Here is a 20,038-nt window from a genome sequence, read left to right on the forward strand (position 1 = left end):
TCAGGATAAAACATTGAAGAATTTTAATAATAATGCTTTGTGTAAATACATGAGAGGTTGTAACATCAAGAAAAAGAGCTGTGCGTTTAGTTTGTAGACAATAAAGCCTTTTTTAAAATGTAATGTTCTTTTTATTATTGCTTTTGGTTTTAAAAAAAAGAATCCTCACTGTTTTATGACATATACATGATTTAGAAAATTGTAAAATATAAAAATTCACCTATTGTCCTTTGAATACATTATGCATGTAACCAGATGACTTCAGACATCACATAAAAACAAATGAACAGTCAGAAGTCTATTATTCTGCTTTACCCTCTACTCTTTTAAGTAAACTAAACACTTGACTAAAACTCTGTAACATTGCTTCATTTGCACTTGAGGTTCACAGCAAAAATTTGGTCAAAATTGAATAAACAGTTTGAAAAGGCACAAGAGTATGTCTGTACATCTCTTCATTAGATAGTGAAGGAACAGAGGAATACTGTCCAATGGCAAATAAATATCATCCAAAGATCTAATCTGAATATGGAATATTATTTAATGCATAGCACATTCCCTTTCAGAGTGAACTTAGATTTTTTTCAGCTTTGTTTTAAGACGGGAATGTTGGTTTGAAACTTCCACTCTGATCTAATTCCAATTAGTAATCAAGATCTACAATTATTATGAAATCAATAACACTATAAAAAGAAAGAGTTTGGGGCATTTTTCTGTTTGATAAAGTTGGATGAACTCCAGCAGGTTTGGATTTTATGATAAAGTAGAAGACACCGCCAACTTTGATCAAGAAAATCAAGCTATTATTTTTACAACTCCTCTGACTCATGTGGTGCGAGAGCTGGAGGCAACGTGGTTCCACATGGACCCTGGAAATGGTACCTGGTTCCCATTAAACAAAGAAGAAAAGAAAACACAAATGTTAGAAACCTGAGGACCATTGATGATATTTCTCCATATTTTGGGCCTCTTTTAAAGTTAGCAACACAATGCAGAAAATGCTTTTTAAAAAATCTTTTAATAATTCATTTATTTAATTAACTCACGTGAAATATTCAGTTTTTGGTGTTGTATTCATGTTAAATTCTGCCACAGGAACACCCCTGGAAGCAACCCGGGGACCAAACATGGCTGCAGGGTAAACAATGGATGATGTCCCCACCTGCATGCAAACAACAGGGAGCAATGACCCCCGTGTCAATTTCAGATTTCCCAAAAATTTAAATTCAGGTTTAGCTCTAGAAAAACAGTTCTAAAATAAATTTTTACTGAACAGAAATGCATGTCATTTTAATTAGATTACAGAGAACTTACCACCAGGCAGAGATCACAGATTTCCATTTCCTTTTCTACCTTGGTCAGAATATGCGAGTCCAGAGTTTCTCCAAAGAAGACGACGTTGGGCCTAAGAAGACCATGGCAGTCTCTCTCCTCGCATCTTTATAGGATGATAACAGAACTTTGAACAGATTGAATTATAAGAAAAAAAGGTCGCACTATTGGTAATAGTGTACTAAAAAATATAATCTAAGGGTGAAGACAGCTGAGAAACCAAAACTCATTCACATTTAGGGCTAACTATACAACCAAAGCAGCATTTAACCCTTCAAAGCACACCATTGCCCCCTAGTGGACAAGTTCAATTAGTTATCTCTCAGTTTAAAGTGGGACCCCAAAAACAACTTATTTTTGTAAACATACTGTATAAACATGGGCTAGGGGGGCATTTAAATGCTAGTTGGGATTTTAAAAAATGTTTTTATTTAAATTTGTTTCATTGTGCAGTATTTTTCAGACTTTTGTAATGTGTCCTGTCAGCAATAGAACATCCTTAGTGCAAAGGATATGCAATCTCCTTGAATAATGAGATGGAAAAATAGACAGAAACTAAATGTAATAAAAAAGAGAGAGAATAAAGAAAGACAGGTGAGGAGGAGGTGAAGCAAAGATATCCACAGAGAACGAGGCTATGCTTTTACATCGGGGTGAGTTACACCTTATTAGTTTAGGGCTTTTTGTAATAGCCAACATCTCAGACTCTTTAGCAAGTTTATCTCATTGTCCTTACGGTCGTCTTATTATAGACTACTCTGTACAGAGTGATACAGTGAAAATGACACATAGTAACAAATGTAGCAAAGCAAAGGTGCAAACTAAAAAAAAAGAGGACTGTTAGAGAATGAAGTTTGTTTACCGGCAGCCTGTAACATGTCTTTTACTTTATTGTGTTTACTGTGTTATAGGTACAATGCATATGCATTTGATCCACTGTTTACTATAATCACAAGTAATAAGTGACATTTAGCTAATATAATAATAAAAAAGGCAATAGCTGAAAATAGAATTTAAAATAGGCAGAAACATAAAACAAAGTCTCACATTAACCTTTCTGTGGTCAAATCTGTCAGGCTTAATGATACACGTAAAAATCTGATTGCTTCAAGGTTTTAACACATCCTCCACATGAACATTTGAACAAAAATGATGACCACTCTGAGACTATGCTTCCCAAATGAAGAGTGTTAACAGATATTGTTGTCTTTAAAGATGTTTTGAGTTCATCTGAGAGCATTCTGGTCAAATTAGACAGTGAACTCAAAAAGGGAGCAGGGAAGGAGCGTCAGAGGAATGAGCAAAAAGAATAATTCTGAAGCTATTCTATAAGTGCTTTTCTACAACATCTGATATACAAATAATTGTATTTTTGTGTTTCTATTTGTTTTATATTACAGCAACATTTTAACCAACTTAAAGGTTTGGAACTTAATTTTTTTTTCTGTGGAAATGTACAAATCAAAGAGATTAGAAAAATTCAACCACTCTTTATATAAATAGGTTTAAAAAAAACAACAAAAAAAGAAAAGTTCAGGATTTTTTTTGTGTCCAGTGTTATTGATAAGATTTGTAGATAATTCCTACCTTGGCAGTTTATCTACAGGAATTTGTGTTTCAGGAACATCTGCGCCAGGTGCTCTGGAAATAAGCAAATTGTGCAAAGTCGAACAGAAAGGATCAGACTACAAATTCTGTAGAATGCATGTGATATATTTACATTTATGTAATATAAGTAGGGCTGCAATTAACGATTATTTTAAAAATCGATGAATCGGCCAATTATTTTTTCGATTAATCGATGAATCGGACAAAAAAATATTTTTTATATTAACCTCTTTATTCCAAAATAAACATTTTAGACAGAAGAAACAAGCACACAAGTACAGGTTGCTCATTAACTGTACTGGTGCAATATGAAAAATAAATGTTTGTGTTAAAACTACGCAAACTTACATGAGAAATGTAGCTGTACATCCACAAAATATAGGGTACTTTGTTTCATAAAGCGCAAAAAAGACATTTTTGTTTTTAAAAGCCCCTAAGGGGTTCAAACAATAGGTCCCCCCATTTCAACAAATGAGGTTTTTTTAGACTAGAAGAGTTCTGCCTTTTAAGACAGGAAAGTATAGCAGTTAAAGTTGCTACTTGAGAAAATACTGAACCATAGAGATAAAAATAGCCCTGTGATTCAAATTATAAATTGTATTTGGAATAAAAATGAGAGAACTAGGGGTGCTAAAAAACACATCCTCCAAAGACAGATATTTACATGGGAATGTGGCATATAATTAATTGTCATATTACTAATCTTGCTGGATTTTATTCTGCTTTACTTCCATAAATTGCAGGATCTTCTTTACTTTATCTTTGCCAGAAGATTTAAACTTTAAAAGCCTTGCCCTCAGAATTTGCAAGTTAATTTATTTATAAAGAAAATATAAACGCTGCTTAAGCTAATTCAAATGAAATTAAAAGTAAAATAAGTAGCCAACCTTATCACTGTCTGTAACCTACTAACAAGGTAAGGAAAGCATCAGATGAGCTACCTGAGAAACTAACGTTACGTTTCCCCACTTTAAAACCAAACAAACATGGTGGTTCCGTGCCATGTTAATTTGTTTTTACAAAAGTTGCATGTTACGACCTTTTTCACTTTACAAAGCGCAGGCTATTTTAATTATTGTGATCAATTTGCGCCGTCAATCCCCACGCATGCGCGCTACATTTGCAGTCTGGACGCTGAGGGTAAACATCCTGCGGCTCTGACTAAAGCGCTGAGAGGGAGAACGGGGTTGGGATGGGGGAGGCACCCCACGGCAGAGTAGGAACAATACATGCTTTCACATGAGTCTCCAAAAGCCGCCAGTGACACCGTAAAAAGTCGCCAGATTTGTCGCTAGTCGCTTTTTTGAAAAATATTCGCTGGAGGGGTCTGAAAAGTCGCTGAGTTGGCAACACTGCACCTGCGGCGCTGACTCGCTCTGCCGTATTTTTTTTTCTTCCCCCGTTTCAGTCAAGTGGATGTGATGACGGCGGCGGCGGATGACGCATTAATCGCGCGACACAACTAATCGATTATGAAATTCGTTGCCAACGCTTTTAAAAGTCGATTTTATCGATTTTATCAATTCGTTGTAGCAGCCCTAAATATAAGTATATAAACATTTATATATATACTTACCCTTTCCCCTTTAGGGCGGCACATATGGGGCTTTGCTTGTTCACAGTCACTTGTCCACAACTCATACAGCGAGTCTCCAGCAGACTGCCTATAACACAAAGTCCTGTTATGCTTACAGTGCCTTTCCAATAATTTCCATTCATTTTCTAAGGCATAACCCAGACCCATTACCAACACATATCCATACCTAACCCAAACTCAAGTAGTCCCCAACCCAAGAAGAAAACTTCTCTGTCAGGCAGCAGCTCCATCACTTTAACATGAAGGGTAGAGCGGCTCTCACCTAAAGAAGCCGCCTAAAGCAACAGGAACAGCTTTAGATCGAACAGAACGTTAGATCGACCTCAAGGGTTTGTTCCCCATCTTTGCTAAATTAAGTTATAATTAAGACAGGACCAATGGGTATTGTTAAGAGGTTGAGGCTGTGAAACAATGGACCAGCTCTACACCCTCTACAGGGCATATCTGAGATTGATCAACCGGTCCACACATGCATTGTGGACCTGGAGAAAACATTAAACCATGTCCCTCGTGGTGCCCTGTGGGAGGTGCTCCAAGAGTATGGAGTCGAGAGAAATTTACTAGGGGCTATCTGGTCTCTGTAGAAGAGGAGCAGGAGATTGGAATCAGCTCTTCCAAGTCCAAGGCAGGGGTTCTTGAAAGGAATAAGGTATCTTGTCTCCTTCAAGTATGAGGAGAATTCCTTCCTCATGTGTAGGAGTTCAAGAATCTTGGGGTCCTGATCACGAGTGAGGTGAGAATAGAGCAGGAGACTGATAAATAGATTTGTGAGACTGTCAATATAATGTGAACACTGCACCGGTCTGTGTAGATAAGAGCGCTCAGAGAAAAAGCAAAGCTCTTGAATTGCTGGCTAATTCCCATCTATGCCTAGGTCATGAAATCTGGATAATGACAGAAAGAACAAGTTCTCCGATACAAGCTCAGGGAGAGGCTCAGGGCAGAGGCACTTCTAAACATCAAGGAGTCAGCTGAGGTGGCTCAGACATATTTTTCAGTTGCCCCCTGGAACGCCTCTCTGGGACTTCAAGGCACGTCCCAATGGGAGGAAGCCCAGGACACACTGGAGGGACTATAGTCCCTATTCTATTGCCATCCAAAACATTGGGCTTTTGAAAGCCAGGCTAGCATTTCCATACACATTTACATGGGTGAAATCACTTTCCAGGGGTTTTACTTTACTGGAGCTTTGGTCCTTCTCTAGACTCGATGCTTTCTGGGCTTTTGAAGGGTGGCATTGGGTACGGCCACTGTGCTTTATCCCACCAGCGGTGGAAGTAAACGATGAAGTTAAGAGTAAGACTGTTGTTGTTCAAGCCTTAAAGGGGAATTTCGTTTTTTTTTTTATATTTGGCCCTTGATTTTAAGTTATTACATCATGTTCCACTCACCCATATAACTTTTGTGTCATTTGAAACTGTTCTGATGATATTCCACTCAAAGTATGTGCCTTGAAGTCGTTTGCCCATAGGAAGACGTTACTTGGATATAACCCAACGGAATATCTTCGGAACAGCTCAAAATGACACAAAACTCATATGGGTGAGTAAAAGATGAAGTAATAATGTAAAATCAAGGGCCAAATGTAAAAAAACGGCGTTCCCCTTTAAGCTTCTCACAAAAAAACTTTTGAAAATGTTTTAGAGCAACAAAGTACACCTCAAAACTTTATCTGTATAGTCAGTGGATCAAGATTATTATTGTACTTTTGAATATGTTTTTAGAGTGACAGAGTCACTCTGATGGTCCAGGCTGGCTGCTAGGCTAGCCAAGCTAACCCGGTGGTAGAAGCAGTGGGAATCCCAAGAGAAAGCCAGGGTCTCAGGACTTTCCTGCTCTCTGTATTTGTCAGTAGTGACTGAAAGAGAACATAAAGTGATAATGGAGTAAAAACTGGGGTGCCAGAATATAACATGTAATAATTGTGACTAGAAAGTTTTGACATTGTAAGGTAATGTAGGTATTAATTCTAAAGAGTTTCTCCATCCTTAAAAAATATATTTAGAGCAATAGAGTAATGATCTGATGGAGGACTTTTACTTTTCCTTGTAGAAAAAGAAAATATACATTCTCTTTCAACTGCCTTTTCATGTTAACCTAATTTAGCAGAGGGAAACCATTTCTATACATGTATAAATACACATTTGTTTATTTTTCATGGTTCTATGCTGACACAGCTGCAGAGGGGAGATTATGAATTGGCTTGTAGGGTTCCTTCCTTCATGGAATCCATTGCCTAGAGTTTCTATTTAATATAAATATATGTCTTGGAGAACATGTGGTCAAAGCTTAATAAATAACATTTTGACAAAAATAATGTTTTCTCTTTGTGCTTTAGAAATCAAGAGATTTATGGATTATTATTATAATAAAAAAACAGTGTAAATTATTTTTTAAGAGTTATTTTAAATGAAGTAATTAATACAGGTTGATTTTAAAGTCAAATGAAAATTTTAAGGTATTTTCTTATAGAAGGGTTGGCAAACAGAGAACCATTGTATGTTCTTATTATCCTATTAGCACCACCCGCAGGACAGTAGGTGCAGTGCGGTTTCTCTCAGGATTATTGTTACTGGACTTTCAGAGTAATGGAAGTCACACAGATGAATTACCCAGGATTCCTATTACCTGGGTAACACTAATCCTGGGGATTTAAATCCCAGAGCTTTCAGTGGAAAAGGGGCTTATGTCACTCTTCTGGCCTGGGAGCGCCTCTGGCTCCACCCAGCACAGCTAAAGGAGGTGTCTGTGGAAAAGGAAGTCTGGGAGTCTCTGCTGAGACTGTGGCGCCTGTGAGCCATTCCCAGTGGAAACTGCATGTCCACTCAGAGATATCATACTTGGTGGTAAAGAAGAGTTTATGACAGCCTCTGACAAATAAAAATCAGCAGAAAGATGATAACATTAAAGCAAACAGATCTTTGGTATAAGAAGTTTCAGGATCTGTAGACATCTAGATCAAGAATCGGAGGTGAAACAACGTGAATCAGTAAATTTCAATTTAATACTGGTTTCCCATTAGCCTCATTGTCTATAACACAGCTAGTCCATCAATTAGGTGCGCCTCCCATAAGTTTAAAGGAATAGTACACCCAAAACATGATTAGCCTTCATTTTCTACTCACCCCCATGCTGAACAACACTCTGGAGTACTTTTTTGATATCTCAAATGCATCTGGAGATCTGGGAGGCTTCTTGCTGTCTGCTGACATTCAAATAATGGAGGTCTATGGTGACCGAGACAGAAAGGTCCATAAAAGCCCACAAAAAACGTGTCAATATTCCTCCATACTGCTCGTCCAATGTATTCCAAGATTCCTGAGTGGGTAGCATCCAGAATTTACTCGAAATGAAGTCATTTAGAATGTTTTTAGAGCATAAACAGTAGTGTATAGGATTTCCTGAAAGCGCGCACATGCGCGCTCACGACGCTACGGAAGCCGGCAGACCAAGCCAGATGAAAGTGCGCATTCAGCGTCTGCTCTGCCAATAACGCAAGCGTAGAAGAAGAAATGTGCTGTTTACCTGTGCAAAGAAAGAAACAACGAAAGAAAAATGTCTGAGGACTTCAGTGTTGAGGAAGAGCATGAGTTCTTTGCCGAGCTGAATGCGCTGGTTTGGTCTGCCGGCTTCCGTAGCGTCGTGAGCGCGCATGTGCGCGCTTTCAGGAAATCCTATACACTACTGTTTATGCTCTAAAAACATTCTAAATGACTTCTTTTCGAGTAAATTCTGGATGCTACCCACTCAGGACACTTGGAATACATTGGACGAGCAGTATGGAGGAATATTGAAACGTTTTTTGTGGATTTCTATGGACCTTTCTGTCTCGGGCACCATAGACCTCCGTTATTTGAATGTCAGCAGACAGCAAGAAGCCTCCCAGATCTCCAGATGCATTTGAGATATCAAAAAAGTACTCCAGAGTGTTCAGCATGGGGGTGAGTAGAAAATGAAGGCTAATCATGTTTTGGGTGTACTATTCCTTTAAGGTTTCCTAACCTGTGTTGTTATTTTTTTTTTAAATGACCATGATATTAGGCATCAATAATCTTAGTGGTAATTGATTTCTGGCAAATCATTCTTTAAACATTATTTTATCAAAAATGATGGTTTATCCGCCTCTTTGAGGTAGTTTTGAAGTAGTTACTCTACAGTTTTAAAACTCATTTAACCTCATTTCAAATTCTTGAGGAAAAACTTTGTTTTTTTAAACATGGGATCCATACTGAAGGGTATGCATGAGGCAAACTTATTTAGTATTGATTTACAAGTTTTGAACTATTTTAAAACATCTCTTCATATGTGTCAGTTGAGTTTAACATTTAACAAAGCATAGAGCAAATTCTTTCTTGGATTTTTGTGTACTGTGGCTTAGAAGTTGTTGTTAATGGGCTCCATAATAGTGCAGAGATTTCTCTTTGATGAAGATCCTGCTTGAAATCACTCCTCATCCGTTGTCCTTACATGCAGCTGTTTGGGCATGTGTTCAGGGGAAAAAGACCTGACAGACCAAAAGTCCCAAGTGCACAACACAATTATGGTAACTTTTTTCACCAAGCAAACAGAAAATGGGTTATTTCAGTGGATATATCCATGTTATTCATTCCTTAAACTTGTTATTTAAATAGAAGTGACAGGCTTTGATTTCCTTTCCAAATGTTCTTCAAATAAATGACCAATTATTGTGATCAGGTGCTTCCACTCATCAAATCCAAAACAGCAAAGGGATCAACATACAACAGAAAGATTCAAAACCAAATTTTGTCTTGCTCATTCAAAATGTGCACAAATGATCTCAAGAATTGCCCACCAGTTCCTTACAGATGTCATTACTATAGAATTCTCACTAACACTCACCGTGTATCTTGAGCACATGTTTTGACCCTGCCTGTCGGTGCAAATCGTCTTGGCACTGGGTAATAACTACCACAGAGCGTCCCTGCTTCTTCAGACGAGCTTCGCACTCCGCTATGGCCAAATGGACGGCGCTGGGTTTCTTGTCCAAAACAAGCTCCCGTCTGTAATGGTAAAACTCCCAAACCCGAGACGGGTTACGAGAAAAAGCCTCCGGAGAAGCAAGGTCCTGGAAGGTTAAATCCACACGGGCTAGTTTAGAACGTACAATCACGCATGAACCAATGAACATGTACGAACAGCTTGTTTGGGAATTTACCTGAGAATGCCACTTTCTCCACTTCTCATGTTTTCCCCTGAAAGTCGGTACTCCACTCTCTGCGCTCACACCCGCACCGGTAATGATCGCTATATTCTTAGCTTTGGCAAAGGCCTTTCGGAATTCAGACATGTCTGAGAGTCAAATAAAAACTTATTAATAATCATTCGATTGTGATATGAACACAAAAGTGTTTTGATCATAATTTACAATGGAACAAAAAAAAATAAAATCTTTATCTTCTTTAAAAGTGAGTACTGCAGAAACTCAATTAGCATTTCCTGGATGCTACAACACTTCAGCAGAACACATCCAATGCTCGTTTTCCATACATTCATGCTTCAAAACCATATAAGATGTATTTCACTGAAAGAACTGTTTAGAAAACAACAGATGTCAGCAGAAAGACCACTGTGTTTATTAAGGTTAAATTTAAATTTCTGGCGCTTCAAATTTTTTTGATAGATGGTGTGTAACTATGTCCTATGTATTATCTACGTTTGCAGAAAAGACTATGCTTTTGAAATGATGATGTAAGAGTTTGTTTTTCTTAACTAGAGATGCATCCATTGTTACAAATGCTCAGGTATTCACTAAAGAAATTTTACTTTTTTAGTTGGGATCTCCCTGTTCTGTATTAATATCAGAAATCAGTTAGAAAACCGACAAAAATCAAATACTACAATATTTAGCAAGCATCTAAAATTCATATTAGCAATCTGAAAACCTCTGCTTCCCTTAAAGTTGATCTAACCCACGTATCATTAATAATAAATGGCTCATTTCATTCCATATGAGTAATTAAAGTATGCATGATTTAGGTCAGGATTGGTAAATACCCAAATATATTTCACACATTCACACATTTCTATTACTCATGAAATAAGATTAATTTGCAAAAATCTGCAGAATGTGCCGATTTTTTATGTTTATTGCTCAGTTAATCATAACAATCATCAATTACTAAAACAATTATCATTAGCTGCTGCCTTATTGTTAATATCGCACAAAAATTTTACATTTTCTTTGTTGATAAAGACTAAAAGAATAGGGTCTATGTAGTGCTCTGTTTCCCAAATAATGTGCAAAGTTCTTGCTTTACCTGAACTGAGTCTTCCTGAATCAATCAGCGGTCCTGTTGTCACATGTGTAGAGCACATGCGAAGACAAAGTGGAAGGACGGCTCGGGTTTTGAGAAGCATCGTCACTAAAAGATCAGAAGAAAAATGACATAAGATTTCCATTCAAACATTTCCCTTTATTATTCACATTCAGTTCAAGACGTCTCTAAGGGTTGCATAATTTCCTTTTAGGTTTAAATACCATTTCTTAAAGAACAACAAATAATCTTGTTTTGCTCCTCTTATTGAAATTTTAAATACATATTTACAAATCAAACATATTATATAGTAAGTCCGAATCTATATGCTGAGAAGCAAAGCAAAAAAAAAAAGAAAAAAGGAAACGGAAAAGCTAAGCACACTATCTAAAATAATTTTTTCTATCAATAAATACAGTTTTCTAACATTATCAACTTTATTTTATTTTATATTATTTTGTTACATTATTATTTTTTTTAATCCATCATGATTTCACTGAAGTTATTGATTGTAATTACTTTAATTAACCTCTCGACTAAATAATGAATGACTTTGCTGCTCATGAGGAACTCTGTGAAATACTTTAAAGATCAAATTTCAAGCCAATAGTGTTATTAGAATCCAGGACAAGACCTTATTACCTTTGTAACATTAAAAAAATATGGATATTTTCATGGTAAAAATTTATATCAACGAAACAGCAAGAAACGACAACTTGCCCAAATATGTTTAAACATTTTTTTTTAAAGTGCTCCAATAAGAAATTCATGAAAAACACTGAGAGTGAAAAAGACACATTTTTTTGGTCCAACATAACCTTAGAAGTATTAATGCTGATACTGGCACTTACCATTTTTTTGTATATAAACCTAAATTTTATAAAAATTGTTAACTGGGCTGATTAACTTTACTTTTTAACTTTTCAAATTGCTTTTTACCTCTTGACTTGTTAACTTTTTCAATTCCCAGTATATAATATAGCATTGAAGGGCTCATCCAATTGGTCAAATGCTAAAATAAGATGTACAGCCATGTAGCAGGATCTTTGCAGGATATAGATCTAGTGCTTCTAGATCTCACTGAGGGACAGGGGGACTCTATTTGTAAGGTGTATGCAAGCGATCAAAAACGCTAACTTGCCCTAAAAACGGTTAAAGTTAAAGATATTGTAGAAAAAAGGGGGTAATGCAGTTCAGATTAAGCTGTATTTACATTGCAGTCATGAGTACAGAGACAGTCTGGATTTATTTACACCGATAAAGCAAGGAATGTGCAGACAAAGACACATGTTTGCTTATCTTAATACCTAACTGTAGAGAAAAGGGAGAAAATCAGTCGAAAGGACACACCTTTTAACCTGAACCAAGTCAAACAAGCTGAACAGGACGCCAAACCCTCCAAACAAAACAACCATTTCATTTCTTTCCGTCTCTGAATGCTTATAATTCGTTACACGGCGTACTTTTTTTTTTAAGTTGAATGTTTTTTTTAAACAAATAATCTCAAATAAAACATGCCAGTAAGTTTTAAAGTAGCAGTCGTCGTGTCTAAGAGAACAGCAAAGGTTTCCCCAAACCGTGAATTACGTGACTGCCTCACAGAGCAGTCGTTAGTGCAAAGAAAATCGTGTAACCTTAGCTTGCATCGATAGAAAAGAAGATGAGAAGAGCTTAATTACAACGAACTTACACGTGAAGTCTTATGGAACTGAACTCGAAAGACAAAGTTCCCTTTTTTTGTCAGATCAGTAAGACACGCTGGGATTGTTTACTTATGTCCCTGCAATCATCAGAAGGAGCCGCAAAGCAAGGATGGTGTCGTAAAGCCAGCTTTAGCAATATGCCTCACGCTAGTGCGCCCCCTGGCGGCAGTCAAGTCAAGTCAGCTTTTATTGTCATTTTCTACATATGTAAAAGACATACAAGGGAAATGAAATTACGTTTACTCTCTGCAATATACAAATATACAAGAAATATACAAGGCTGACATTTAAAAACTGACATAAAGTGCGGGACATGACAGGTAACAGTGGTAAGATAAATATAAATATGAAGTATAAGAAAAAAATAGATATCAGTAACCGTTGTTCTTTTTTGATTAACTCTCCAACGCAGAGGGACTATTGCTTTCCTTAAGCTTAATTTAAACCTTATTTATTTATCTCTTCCCTAAAATTCAACCTAACTGCTTTTTTAATTTATTATATTTATTTATTTTTTTTTTTTTGATAAACCTTAAGGACAAAGTTAACTTAAAATGAACTTTGGTGGTGAATACAGTAAATATGAAGGAATATATAATGTTTAGAAAAAGAAGAAAATATTCCCTGTACACCTAATCATAAATACATTAAACTGCTAGATTCTAAATATAGATTTAACGTGGTGTTATCTACAAACAATTAGAGAATGAACGTTTTTTACAGTCTTATTTTTAATAAGTTCTCAACAAATGTATTTATTTGTACTGTGTGCATTAATATGATTATTATAATCCTATCATCGATATGATATTATTATTTACGGAAGAGGTGTAGGGCCTCTGAAAAATTTTTAAAATGTTAACTGATTTTAAATTTTTATTTTAGTATAATATGAGAAAAAAGTCAGAATCTGAGTTTAATCTCAGAATTCTGACTCTGTTCTCAAAATTCAGACTTTTTTCTCAGAATTCTGACTTTGATCTCAGAATTCTGACTTTTCTCAAAATTCTGACTTTAGTCTCAGAATTCTGACTTTTTTCTCAGAATTCTGACTTAAATCTCGGAATTTTGACTTTTTCTTAGAATTGTGACTTTAATCTCAGATTTCTGACTTTTTTCTCAGAATTCTGACTTAAATCTCAGAATTTTGACTTTTTCTTAGAATTGTGACTTTAATCTCAGATTTCTGACTTTTTTCTCAGAATTCTGACTTTAATCTCAGATTTTTGACTTTTTCTTAGAATTGTGACTTTAATCTCAGATTTCTGACTTTTTTCTCAGAATTCTGACTTAAATCTCAGAATTCTGACTTTAATCTCAGAATTCTAACTTTTTTCTCAGAATTCTTACTTTAATCTCAGATTTCTGACTTTTATCTCAGAATTCTAAATTAATTCTGACAGCTAACAAACATGTTAGCATCAAGCTATAGCCATGTCTGTTTTAGAGACTAAACTATCTTTTATTTTAAATCCCTTTCTGTTCTTCCAGTAATGAAATAGCATCACCGAGGACCCCTCGGGGACGTAAAAAGTCGCCTAATTGCGTCATTTTCCACCAATGTGTTATTGGCCCTTTCACTGCATGAAAAGTGAGATTTTCGTCCCTGTAAACCCCCGTAAACTCCCGCAGATCTGCCTGATTTTCGTCAGTTTCCGACAATTTGCAACCCGTGCTTGTCCGCGTTTGTCGTGCCACAAATTGTCGGAAACGGACTCTGACGTATGTGGAGAGCGATCAGCTGTACTAATGGCCCTAATTAGCATATGAATGCAGCAAACCCGCGCGGCTGGCCAGGTCTGGCTTGAATAACCTACTCAGTATTGGCTGAAACCACTATTCTCAAACAAATGAAATCGCTCGTGATTGGCAGCAAAACCACACGTGGCCACGCCAGGCTTTAATTTTCTTACTGAGTATTGGACGGAACCACTTCTTTTTAAACAAGTAAAGTCGCTCGTGATTGGTTGGCATATATATATTTACATATATATATTTATTCATATATATATATATTTATTCATTCATATATATATATATTCATATATTTATTCATTCATATATTTATTCATTCATATATTTATTCATTCATATGCTGTGTATTTATGTTATCCTACACTACTACACAATTATTATGCTACCATCAAGGACATTAATTAATTTATACAGGAAATGAAGATTTGCCAGGAAGCTGTTTATGCAAAGAAAGAGCTTTATTAAAACACACACACAACTATATACAACGCATATCCAAACACATGTATCTAAAAATTACAACTCCGTGAACGGTCCGTTTGCTTCCTCGGGTTGGAGGTAACAGGCAGCATTCCCTCCGAGGCAGGTCCGATGTGCAGACGCATACTGTGCGTGGCCTTGTACTTCGGCATCGCTTCTAACCGGGACTGCAGCTTAACACAGAGTTCAGTGAGATCCGGCCTACGAAATGGCGGCGACCGTACAATCCATCCAGAGACACCGCCGACGACGCCATCTTCTTCGTCGGACATGAGGTCGACGGTGGCGGACTTACAGAGTTCCACTTCCTCATCTGATAGCACACTCTGCCTCGCCTTCAGCAGCTGAAAAAAAAACAATGAATCAGCGCACTGCATATGGACACAACACATCTATCAATGCACCTGAAAAATAGTCACCAAATAAAGTCTTACCCTCTTTCTTCTGGCCCGACTCCGAGCAGATAGCCTCAGCACGCAGCGTGCTGGCTAGCAGCGTGTATCTGAAGCTCCTGCATACCGTCTCATAATATGTCTTACAGGCAGCTGGAAAACAATTAAATGAGAGTGGTATGAATAAAAAAAAAAAATCAAACGCAAGTCACAGTAACAAGGAAGGAGAAAACATTAAAACAACTCACTTACACACAATGTCGTCTTTATCAACATCGTGCAAATCCGAGCAAATAGGAGGTCACCGCCTCATTGTGAGGCGACTGTAGTCTGTGAAAAAAAAAAAAAAAAGTACAGCTATGGTCGGTATCCATCCGTATCCATGTCCTTTTACCGCTGAATGAAAGCATATTCTTTAAACCTTACCCCTGCTCCGGTTCATAGCGCCTGCAATTAGTCTCCGAGTTGTTAAGACGGCATAATGCTTCCTGTGAATCACAAAAAATACACTTTAATAAAGCTTTAGGCTAGGCTGCTTTTAGCTTACATAGCTAGGCTAGGTTGTCTTTAGCTTGCCTAGCTAAGCTAGGCTGCTTTTAGCATAGCTACCAGTAATCGAACATATATTTACCGCTAGCGTGGCGTTGTGCACCCGTCTTCTCTTCCTCGAGTTCGTATATCCCGCAAAGTTGCTCGACTGCAGATAGGGTGGCCAGATGTCCGGCTTTAGGGCGGACAGTCCGGATTTTCATTGCACTGTCCGGCGTCCGGCGCTGCACCCAGCCGGACGTGTATTTGTCCTCCTTTACCCCCAGATTCCACATACTCCGTCAGCGCTCCGCCCCGCTCACGTACGGAGTACTTGTCTGTCATGTAAATCAATGAGAGCTGTTCCACATCCTCCGCTCGTCACCGCCCACGTACGTCTTCTCCGTCCTTCACCGTCAAAATACGGAGCTGAGCTATTTTTTGCTCCCCTCCGGTCCGTCCAGATCAAGACCCGCTATTGCAATCGCACCAAACAGAAAAAAGAATGTAGAGAAGACCCGGTTTGTCAAATTAAATTATAGTAAAAACAGATCGGTATCTAGAAATTAGAGCATAGTTTGTATATATTCCCAAAAACTAAGAGCAATTAATTAAATAATTGGATGCAGACTATTGGTGCTTCAACAGACCAGGAAGAAGTTGTGAGATTCTAGAGTGAATCTCACAACTTTAAAAGAAAATTCTTATTGCAGGAATGGATGAAGAGATGATGAGTTTGGAAGCAGAGAATAAACAGAGTTCATACAAACTATGTATGATCCTAGTTATCCCTGTTACAAAAATCGGCAACAGAAAGAAAATATTTGGGCAGAAACTGAACATCTGCTGGATGATGATGGGGATTTTTTTAATATGTCAGATTCAATTAAGCGTTCACAGGTTTTATACAGGAATGAGGAACTCTAATTTAATGCTCTTTTAATGCTATTAGAAATAATTTTAATGCCATCAACAAGTATCATGTACACAAGTTATTAGTTTACATGAAATAAGGAGCTGTAAGCACAGTTCCATGACTCAAGTTTATATATATATATATATATATATATATATATATATATATATAGATAGATAGATAGATAGATAGATAGATAGATAGATATGGATAGATAGATATATAGATAGATATGGATAGATAGAGAACATGGTGAAATCATCTTTACTCTCGACAGGCTGCAGCCATGTCATGAATTCCTCTTTTCCAGCCACTTTTTGCAGTTTGCATCGTCCTATTCTCTAGCTCTTTCTCGAGCTTCTTTTCCAAACAACTGCTTTATGATCAATTGCAGCAGTTCTGCGCAAATTAATTGTGTTAAAAAAATGGTCACTTTTTAAACACCACAATGTATTAAATAAATACAAATGCTGGGAACCAATTCTTTTTTACATTTCTTTAATATTTTGTTCTATTCAGCTACACAAGCATCCTCTTTAAACTACTAAGAATTGTGCTATAAATGTGACTTTACCCGATTCTTATGTACACCTTAGTAATTTATTGATATGCCGCACAATGTCCTCCTTTTTGGTGCTATAGAAATGGCCACCCTAACTGCAGAGCCGCCATCTTGTCCTCTATGGACTACAACCTGGAGTGCATCGAATTCTCCAGCTGAGTGAGGCGCTCATTCATGTCGGCAGTATGTTGGGCAAGCTGACGAGACAGTCCGCTGATAGCAATCAGCAGTTTCTTCTCGTCAGTCTGCGGGCTGGCCGAAAGTTGTGGACTAAGAGCAGTTGGAGGCGAGTTGAACGCGAGACGTCGTGCAGCCATTGTTCACGTAACAACAAAATACAAACACGGTAACTGGAGATGAAGCTCTTCTGAGTATAGTAACACAAACATGTCTGCTAATATGCAGGTCTCGCGAGAAGTCGTAGTGCACAAAAGCTCACACGTGATTGGACGATGGGGCCGAAGGCTCATCAGGCTCCTCCAATCACATACGACGTCATTGTTATACGGAAGGACTCGCGAGAAGAGCTCGCGTCGCTCCTTTCTGGAAGGTGGCAGTAATGCACCTATAAATTGTTTGCAATTGCAATTGTTTGTCTCCATAAGATTGAATTTGAGCAGGTGGACATTAGAGATAATAAATGCAACAACAAGTTTTTGAATCAATATTCTATAAATAATATGTACCCAGGAAGAACAAAAAGCACAGCTCTCTTACAAAATTTTAAGAAATCTATGATAGTCAAAATTAGGACAAATTATTTGAAATTCCCAATTCCTCCTAAATATAAAGAATTACAATTTAAAATAATAAATAACATATATCCTTCAAATGAGTTTTTAAGAGAGAGATTTAAGTTTAATGTTGAGAATTGTGGCTTTTGTACAACTCAATTGGAAACAACTAAACATCTTTTTTATGAATGTAAAGAAGTATTAAACTTATGGGATCAACTTCGAACCTTTCTGTCTTCTAAAACAATAAATTTAGATTTTATTTCCTGGCAAAACATTTAATTCGGTTTATCCATTAAAGAAAAAAAAATTTGGAATTTTTAATTAATATTCTAATAATTGTAACAAAGTATTATATCCATAAATGTCGCTATGCAAAATGCTCCCTCTCAATCTCTGCTCTCAAAAATGAACTTTCCCTTTTCAAAAGATGTCTGAGAAAGATGCAGAATTTAAATGCAATTAAATTGTTTGAGTTAATTGAAGAATTTCAGTTGGTAGTCCCCACTGATTAATTTACTTTAACTACTATTATTATTTTATTTATTTTTATTTATTTTATTTTATACTTTTTTCCAGCCTGTGCATTTAATTTTATTTTTCAAAAGCAGGAGTTGTGATATTTCTTCTTGTATTGAAATATTTGTTATTGACTTGTTATTTGAGATTGTTATTGTTTTCTTATATATTCAATAACAAAAAAAAAAAAAAAAGTGGAAATCTAAAAAAAAAAATTAACCATTACAGCCAACTGATTCTGATTAAAACTAATTTTTGAAGTAAATTATTTTGTGTATTTTTTTTTTTTACATAACATTTGCATACACAGTAATCTAGCGTACTTTAATTAAATAAATCAATTCAAGCTAAAATGTAAGAGTCTATAATTAGGCTATACTGAGCCTGATCTATTTCTACCATCTATTTGGGGGATATTTATTGCCACACTTTGGGCCACTTAAAACCAATTTAGCATGCTGACCTATGTCCTTATGACCACAGTGTACCAATCTTCTGATGGCTACTTCCAACAGGATAATGCGCCATGTTATAAAGTGAATCATCTCAGAATCATTTCTTGAAACTTTTCCACTTAAGTAATTGTGAATTGAGCATATTGACAGACAACATTTTATTTTTTTATCTTAAATGCAAATTTAAAAAAAAATTATTACAGCTCTAAATGTATTGCTCTGTCAGCTAAAGATCTGTTTTGGTCTCTATACTTTAATTAAATAAATCAATTCAAGCTAAAATGTAAGAGGCTATACTGAGCCTGATCTCTTTGTATCAGAGATTTTCTTACCCAAATGCAGATTTTCAGAGATTTTCTTACCCAAATGCAAACCAGGGTTGCAGGGGGGGGGTAAAACCCCCCCTGCAACCCTGGTTTGCATTTGTATAGCTCACAGCATGTTCATTTACATGTTAAAGCCTCCCCTAGAATTCCATGGGGGGGAGGCATGGGGGGAACACTGCCTAAGAAATTCCACGTCAATTTCTGACAATTTACGGGAGTTTTCGTCGAAGCCTGCAAATTGCCGTAAACTGCCGCTAACCTGAAGTTCCACGACAATCTACAGTGCCGTATATTGACGAAAATCCCACTTTTCATGCAGTGTTTGTCAGTGAAACTGAGTGCTCCCACATCACATCTCTTCCTTCAGGGTGCCCATCTACTACATTAAGATCCAAAATTCTGAGACTGAAGTCAGAATTTTGAGAAGAAAGTCAGATTTCTAAGAAAAAAGTCAGAATTCTGAGATTAAAGTCAGAATTCTGCCTTTTTTCCCATATTAAACTGAAATAATATTTAAAAGTCAATTTTATTTTTTTCCAGTGGCTCTAATCCTCTTCAATAATCATTACTTGTGATCATATAAAAACTAATAAATTAGCCTATTGCTATATTAACTCGGATTTGTAGGTATTTTTTGTAGATTTTAGCTTGATGCGCAATGTTCTGTCAATTACTGTGTTCAGAAAATTTTGTCCTATTTAAAGCTTATTCCCAATTGCAAAATTAGCTCATTGATTGCTTCATAAAAAATAAAAATAAAAAGACCACTTAAAAAAAAAAAATCCTTCCCACCAATGCCATTATTCTTTCCCTCTGTCTCTCTCTACTCCGTCCCATGTGTGTGTACATTACTCCC

The 20,038-nt window shown here is 36.6% G+C and overlaps 1 protein-coding gene across 1 annotated transcript; it reads right to left on the reverse strand.

The window, feature by feature from the left end:
- Nucleotides 1-12,649, reverse strand: LOC119795717 (NAD-dependent protein deacylase sirtuin-5, mitochondrial-like). The gene is made up of 9 exons (XM_038303879.1): nt 12,503-12,649; nt 10,816-10,920; nt 9,714-9,847; nt 9,398-9,623; nt 4,517-4,604; nt 2,920-2,973; nt 1,315-1,438; nt 1,047-1,162; nt 1-882 (listed from the first exon to the last, which is right to left on the reverse strand). Exons 2-9 carry the CDS (start codon nt 10,913-10,915, stop codon nt 810-812), a joined length of 915 nt encoding a protein of 304 aa, XP_038159807.1. The 5' UTR covers nt 10,916-10,920; nt 12,503-12,649; the 3' UTR covers nt 1-809.
- Between the last annotated feature and the right edge of the window lie 7,389 nt (nt 12,650-20,038).

This window comes from Cyprinodon tularosa, unplaced genomic scaffold, assembly GCF_016077235.1.
Source record: "Cyprinodon tularosa strain WSP-4 unplaced genomic scaffold, ASM1607723v1 ctg52, whole genome shotgun sequence".
Taxonomy (NCBI): domain Eukaryota; kingdom Metazoa; phylum Chordata; class Actinopteri; order Cyprinodontiformes; family Cyprinodontidae; genus Cyprinodon; species Cyprinodon tularosa.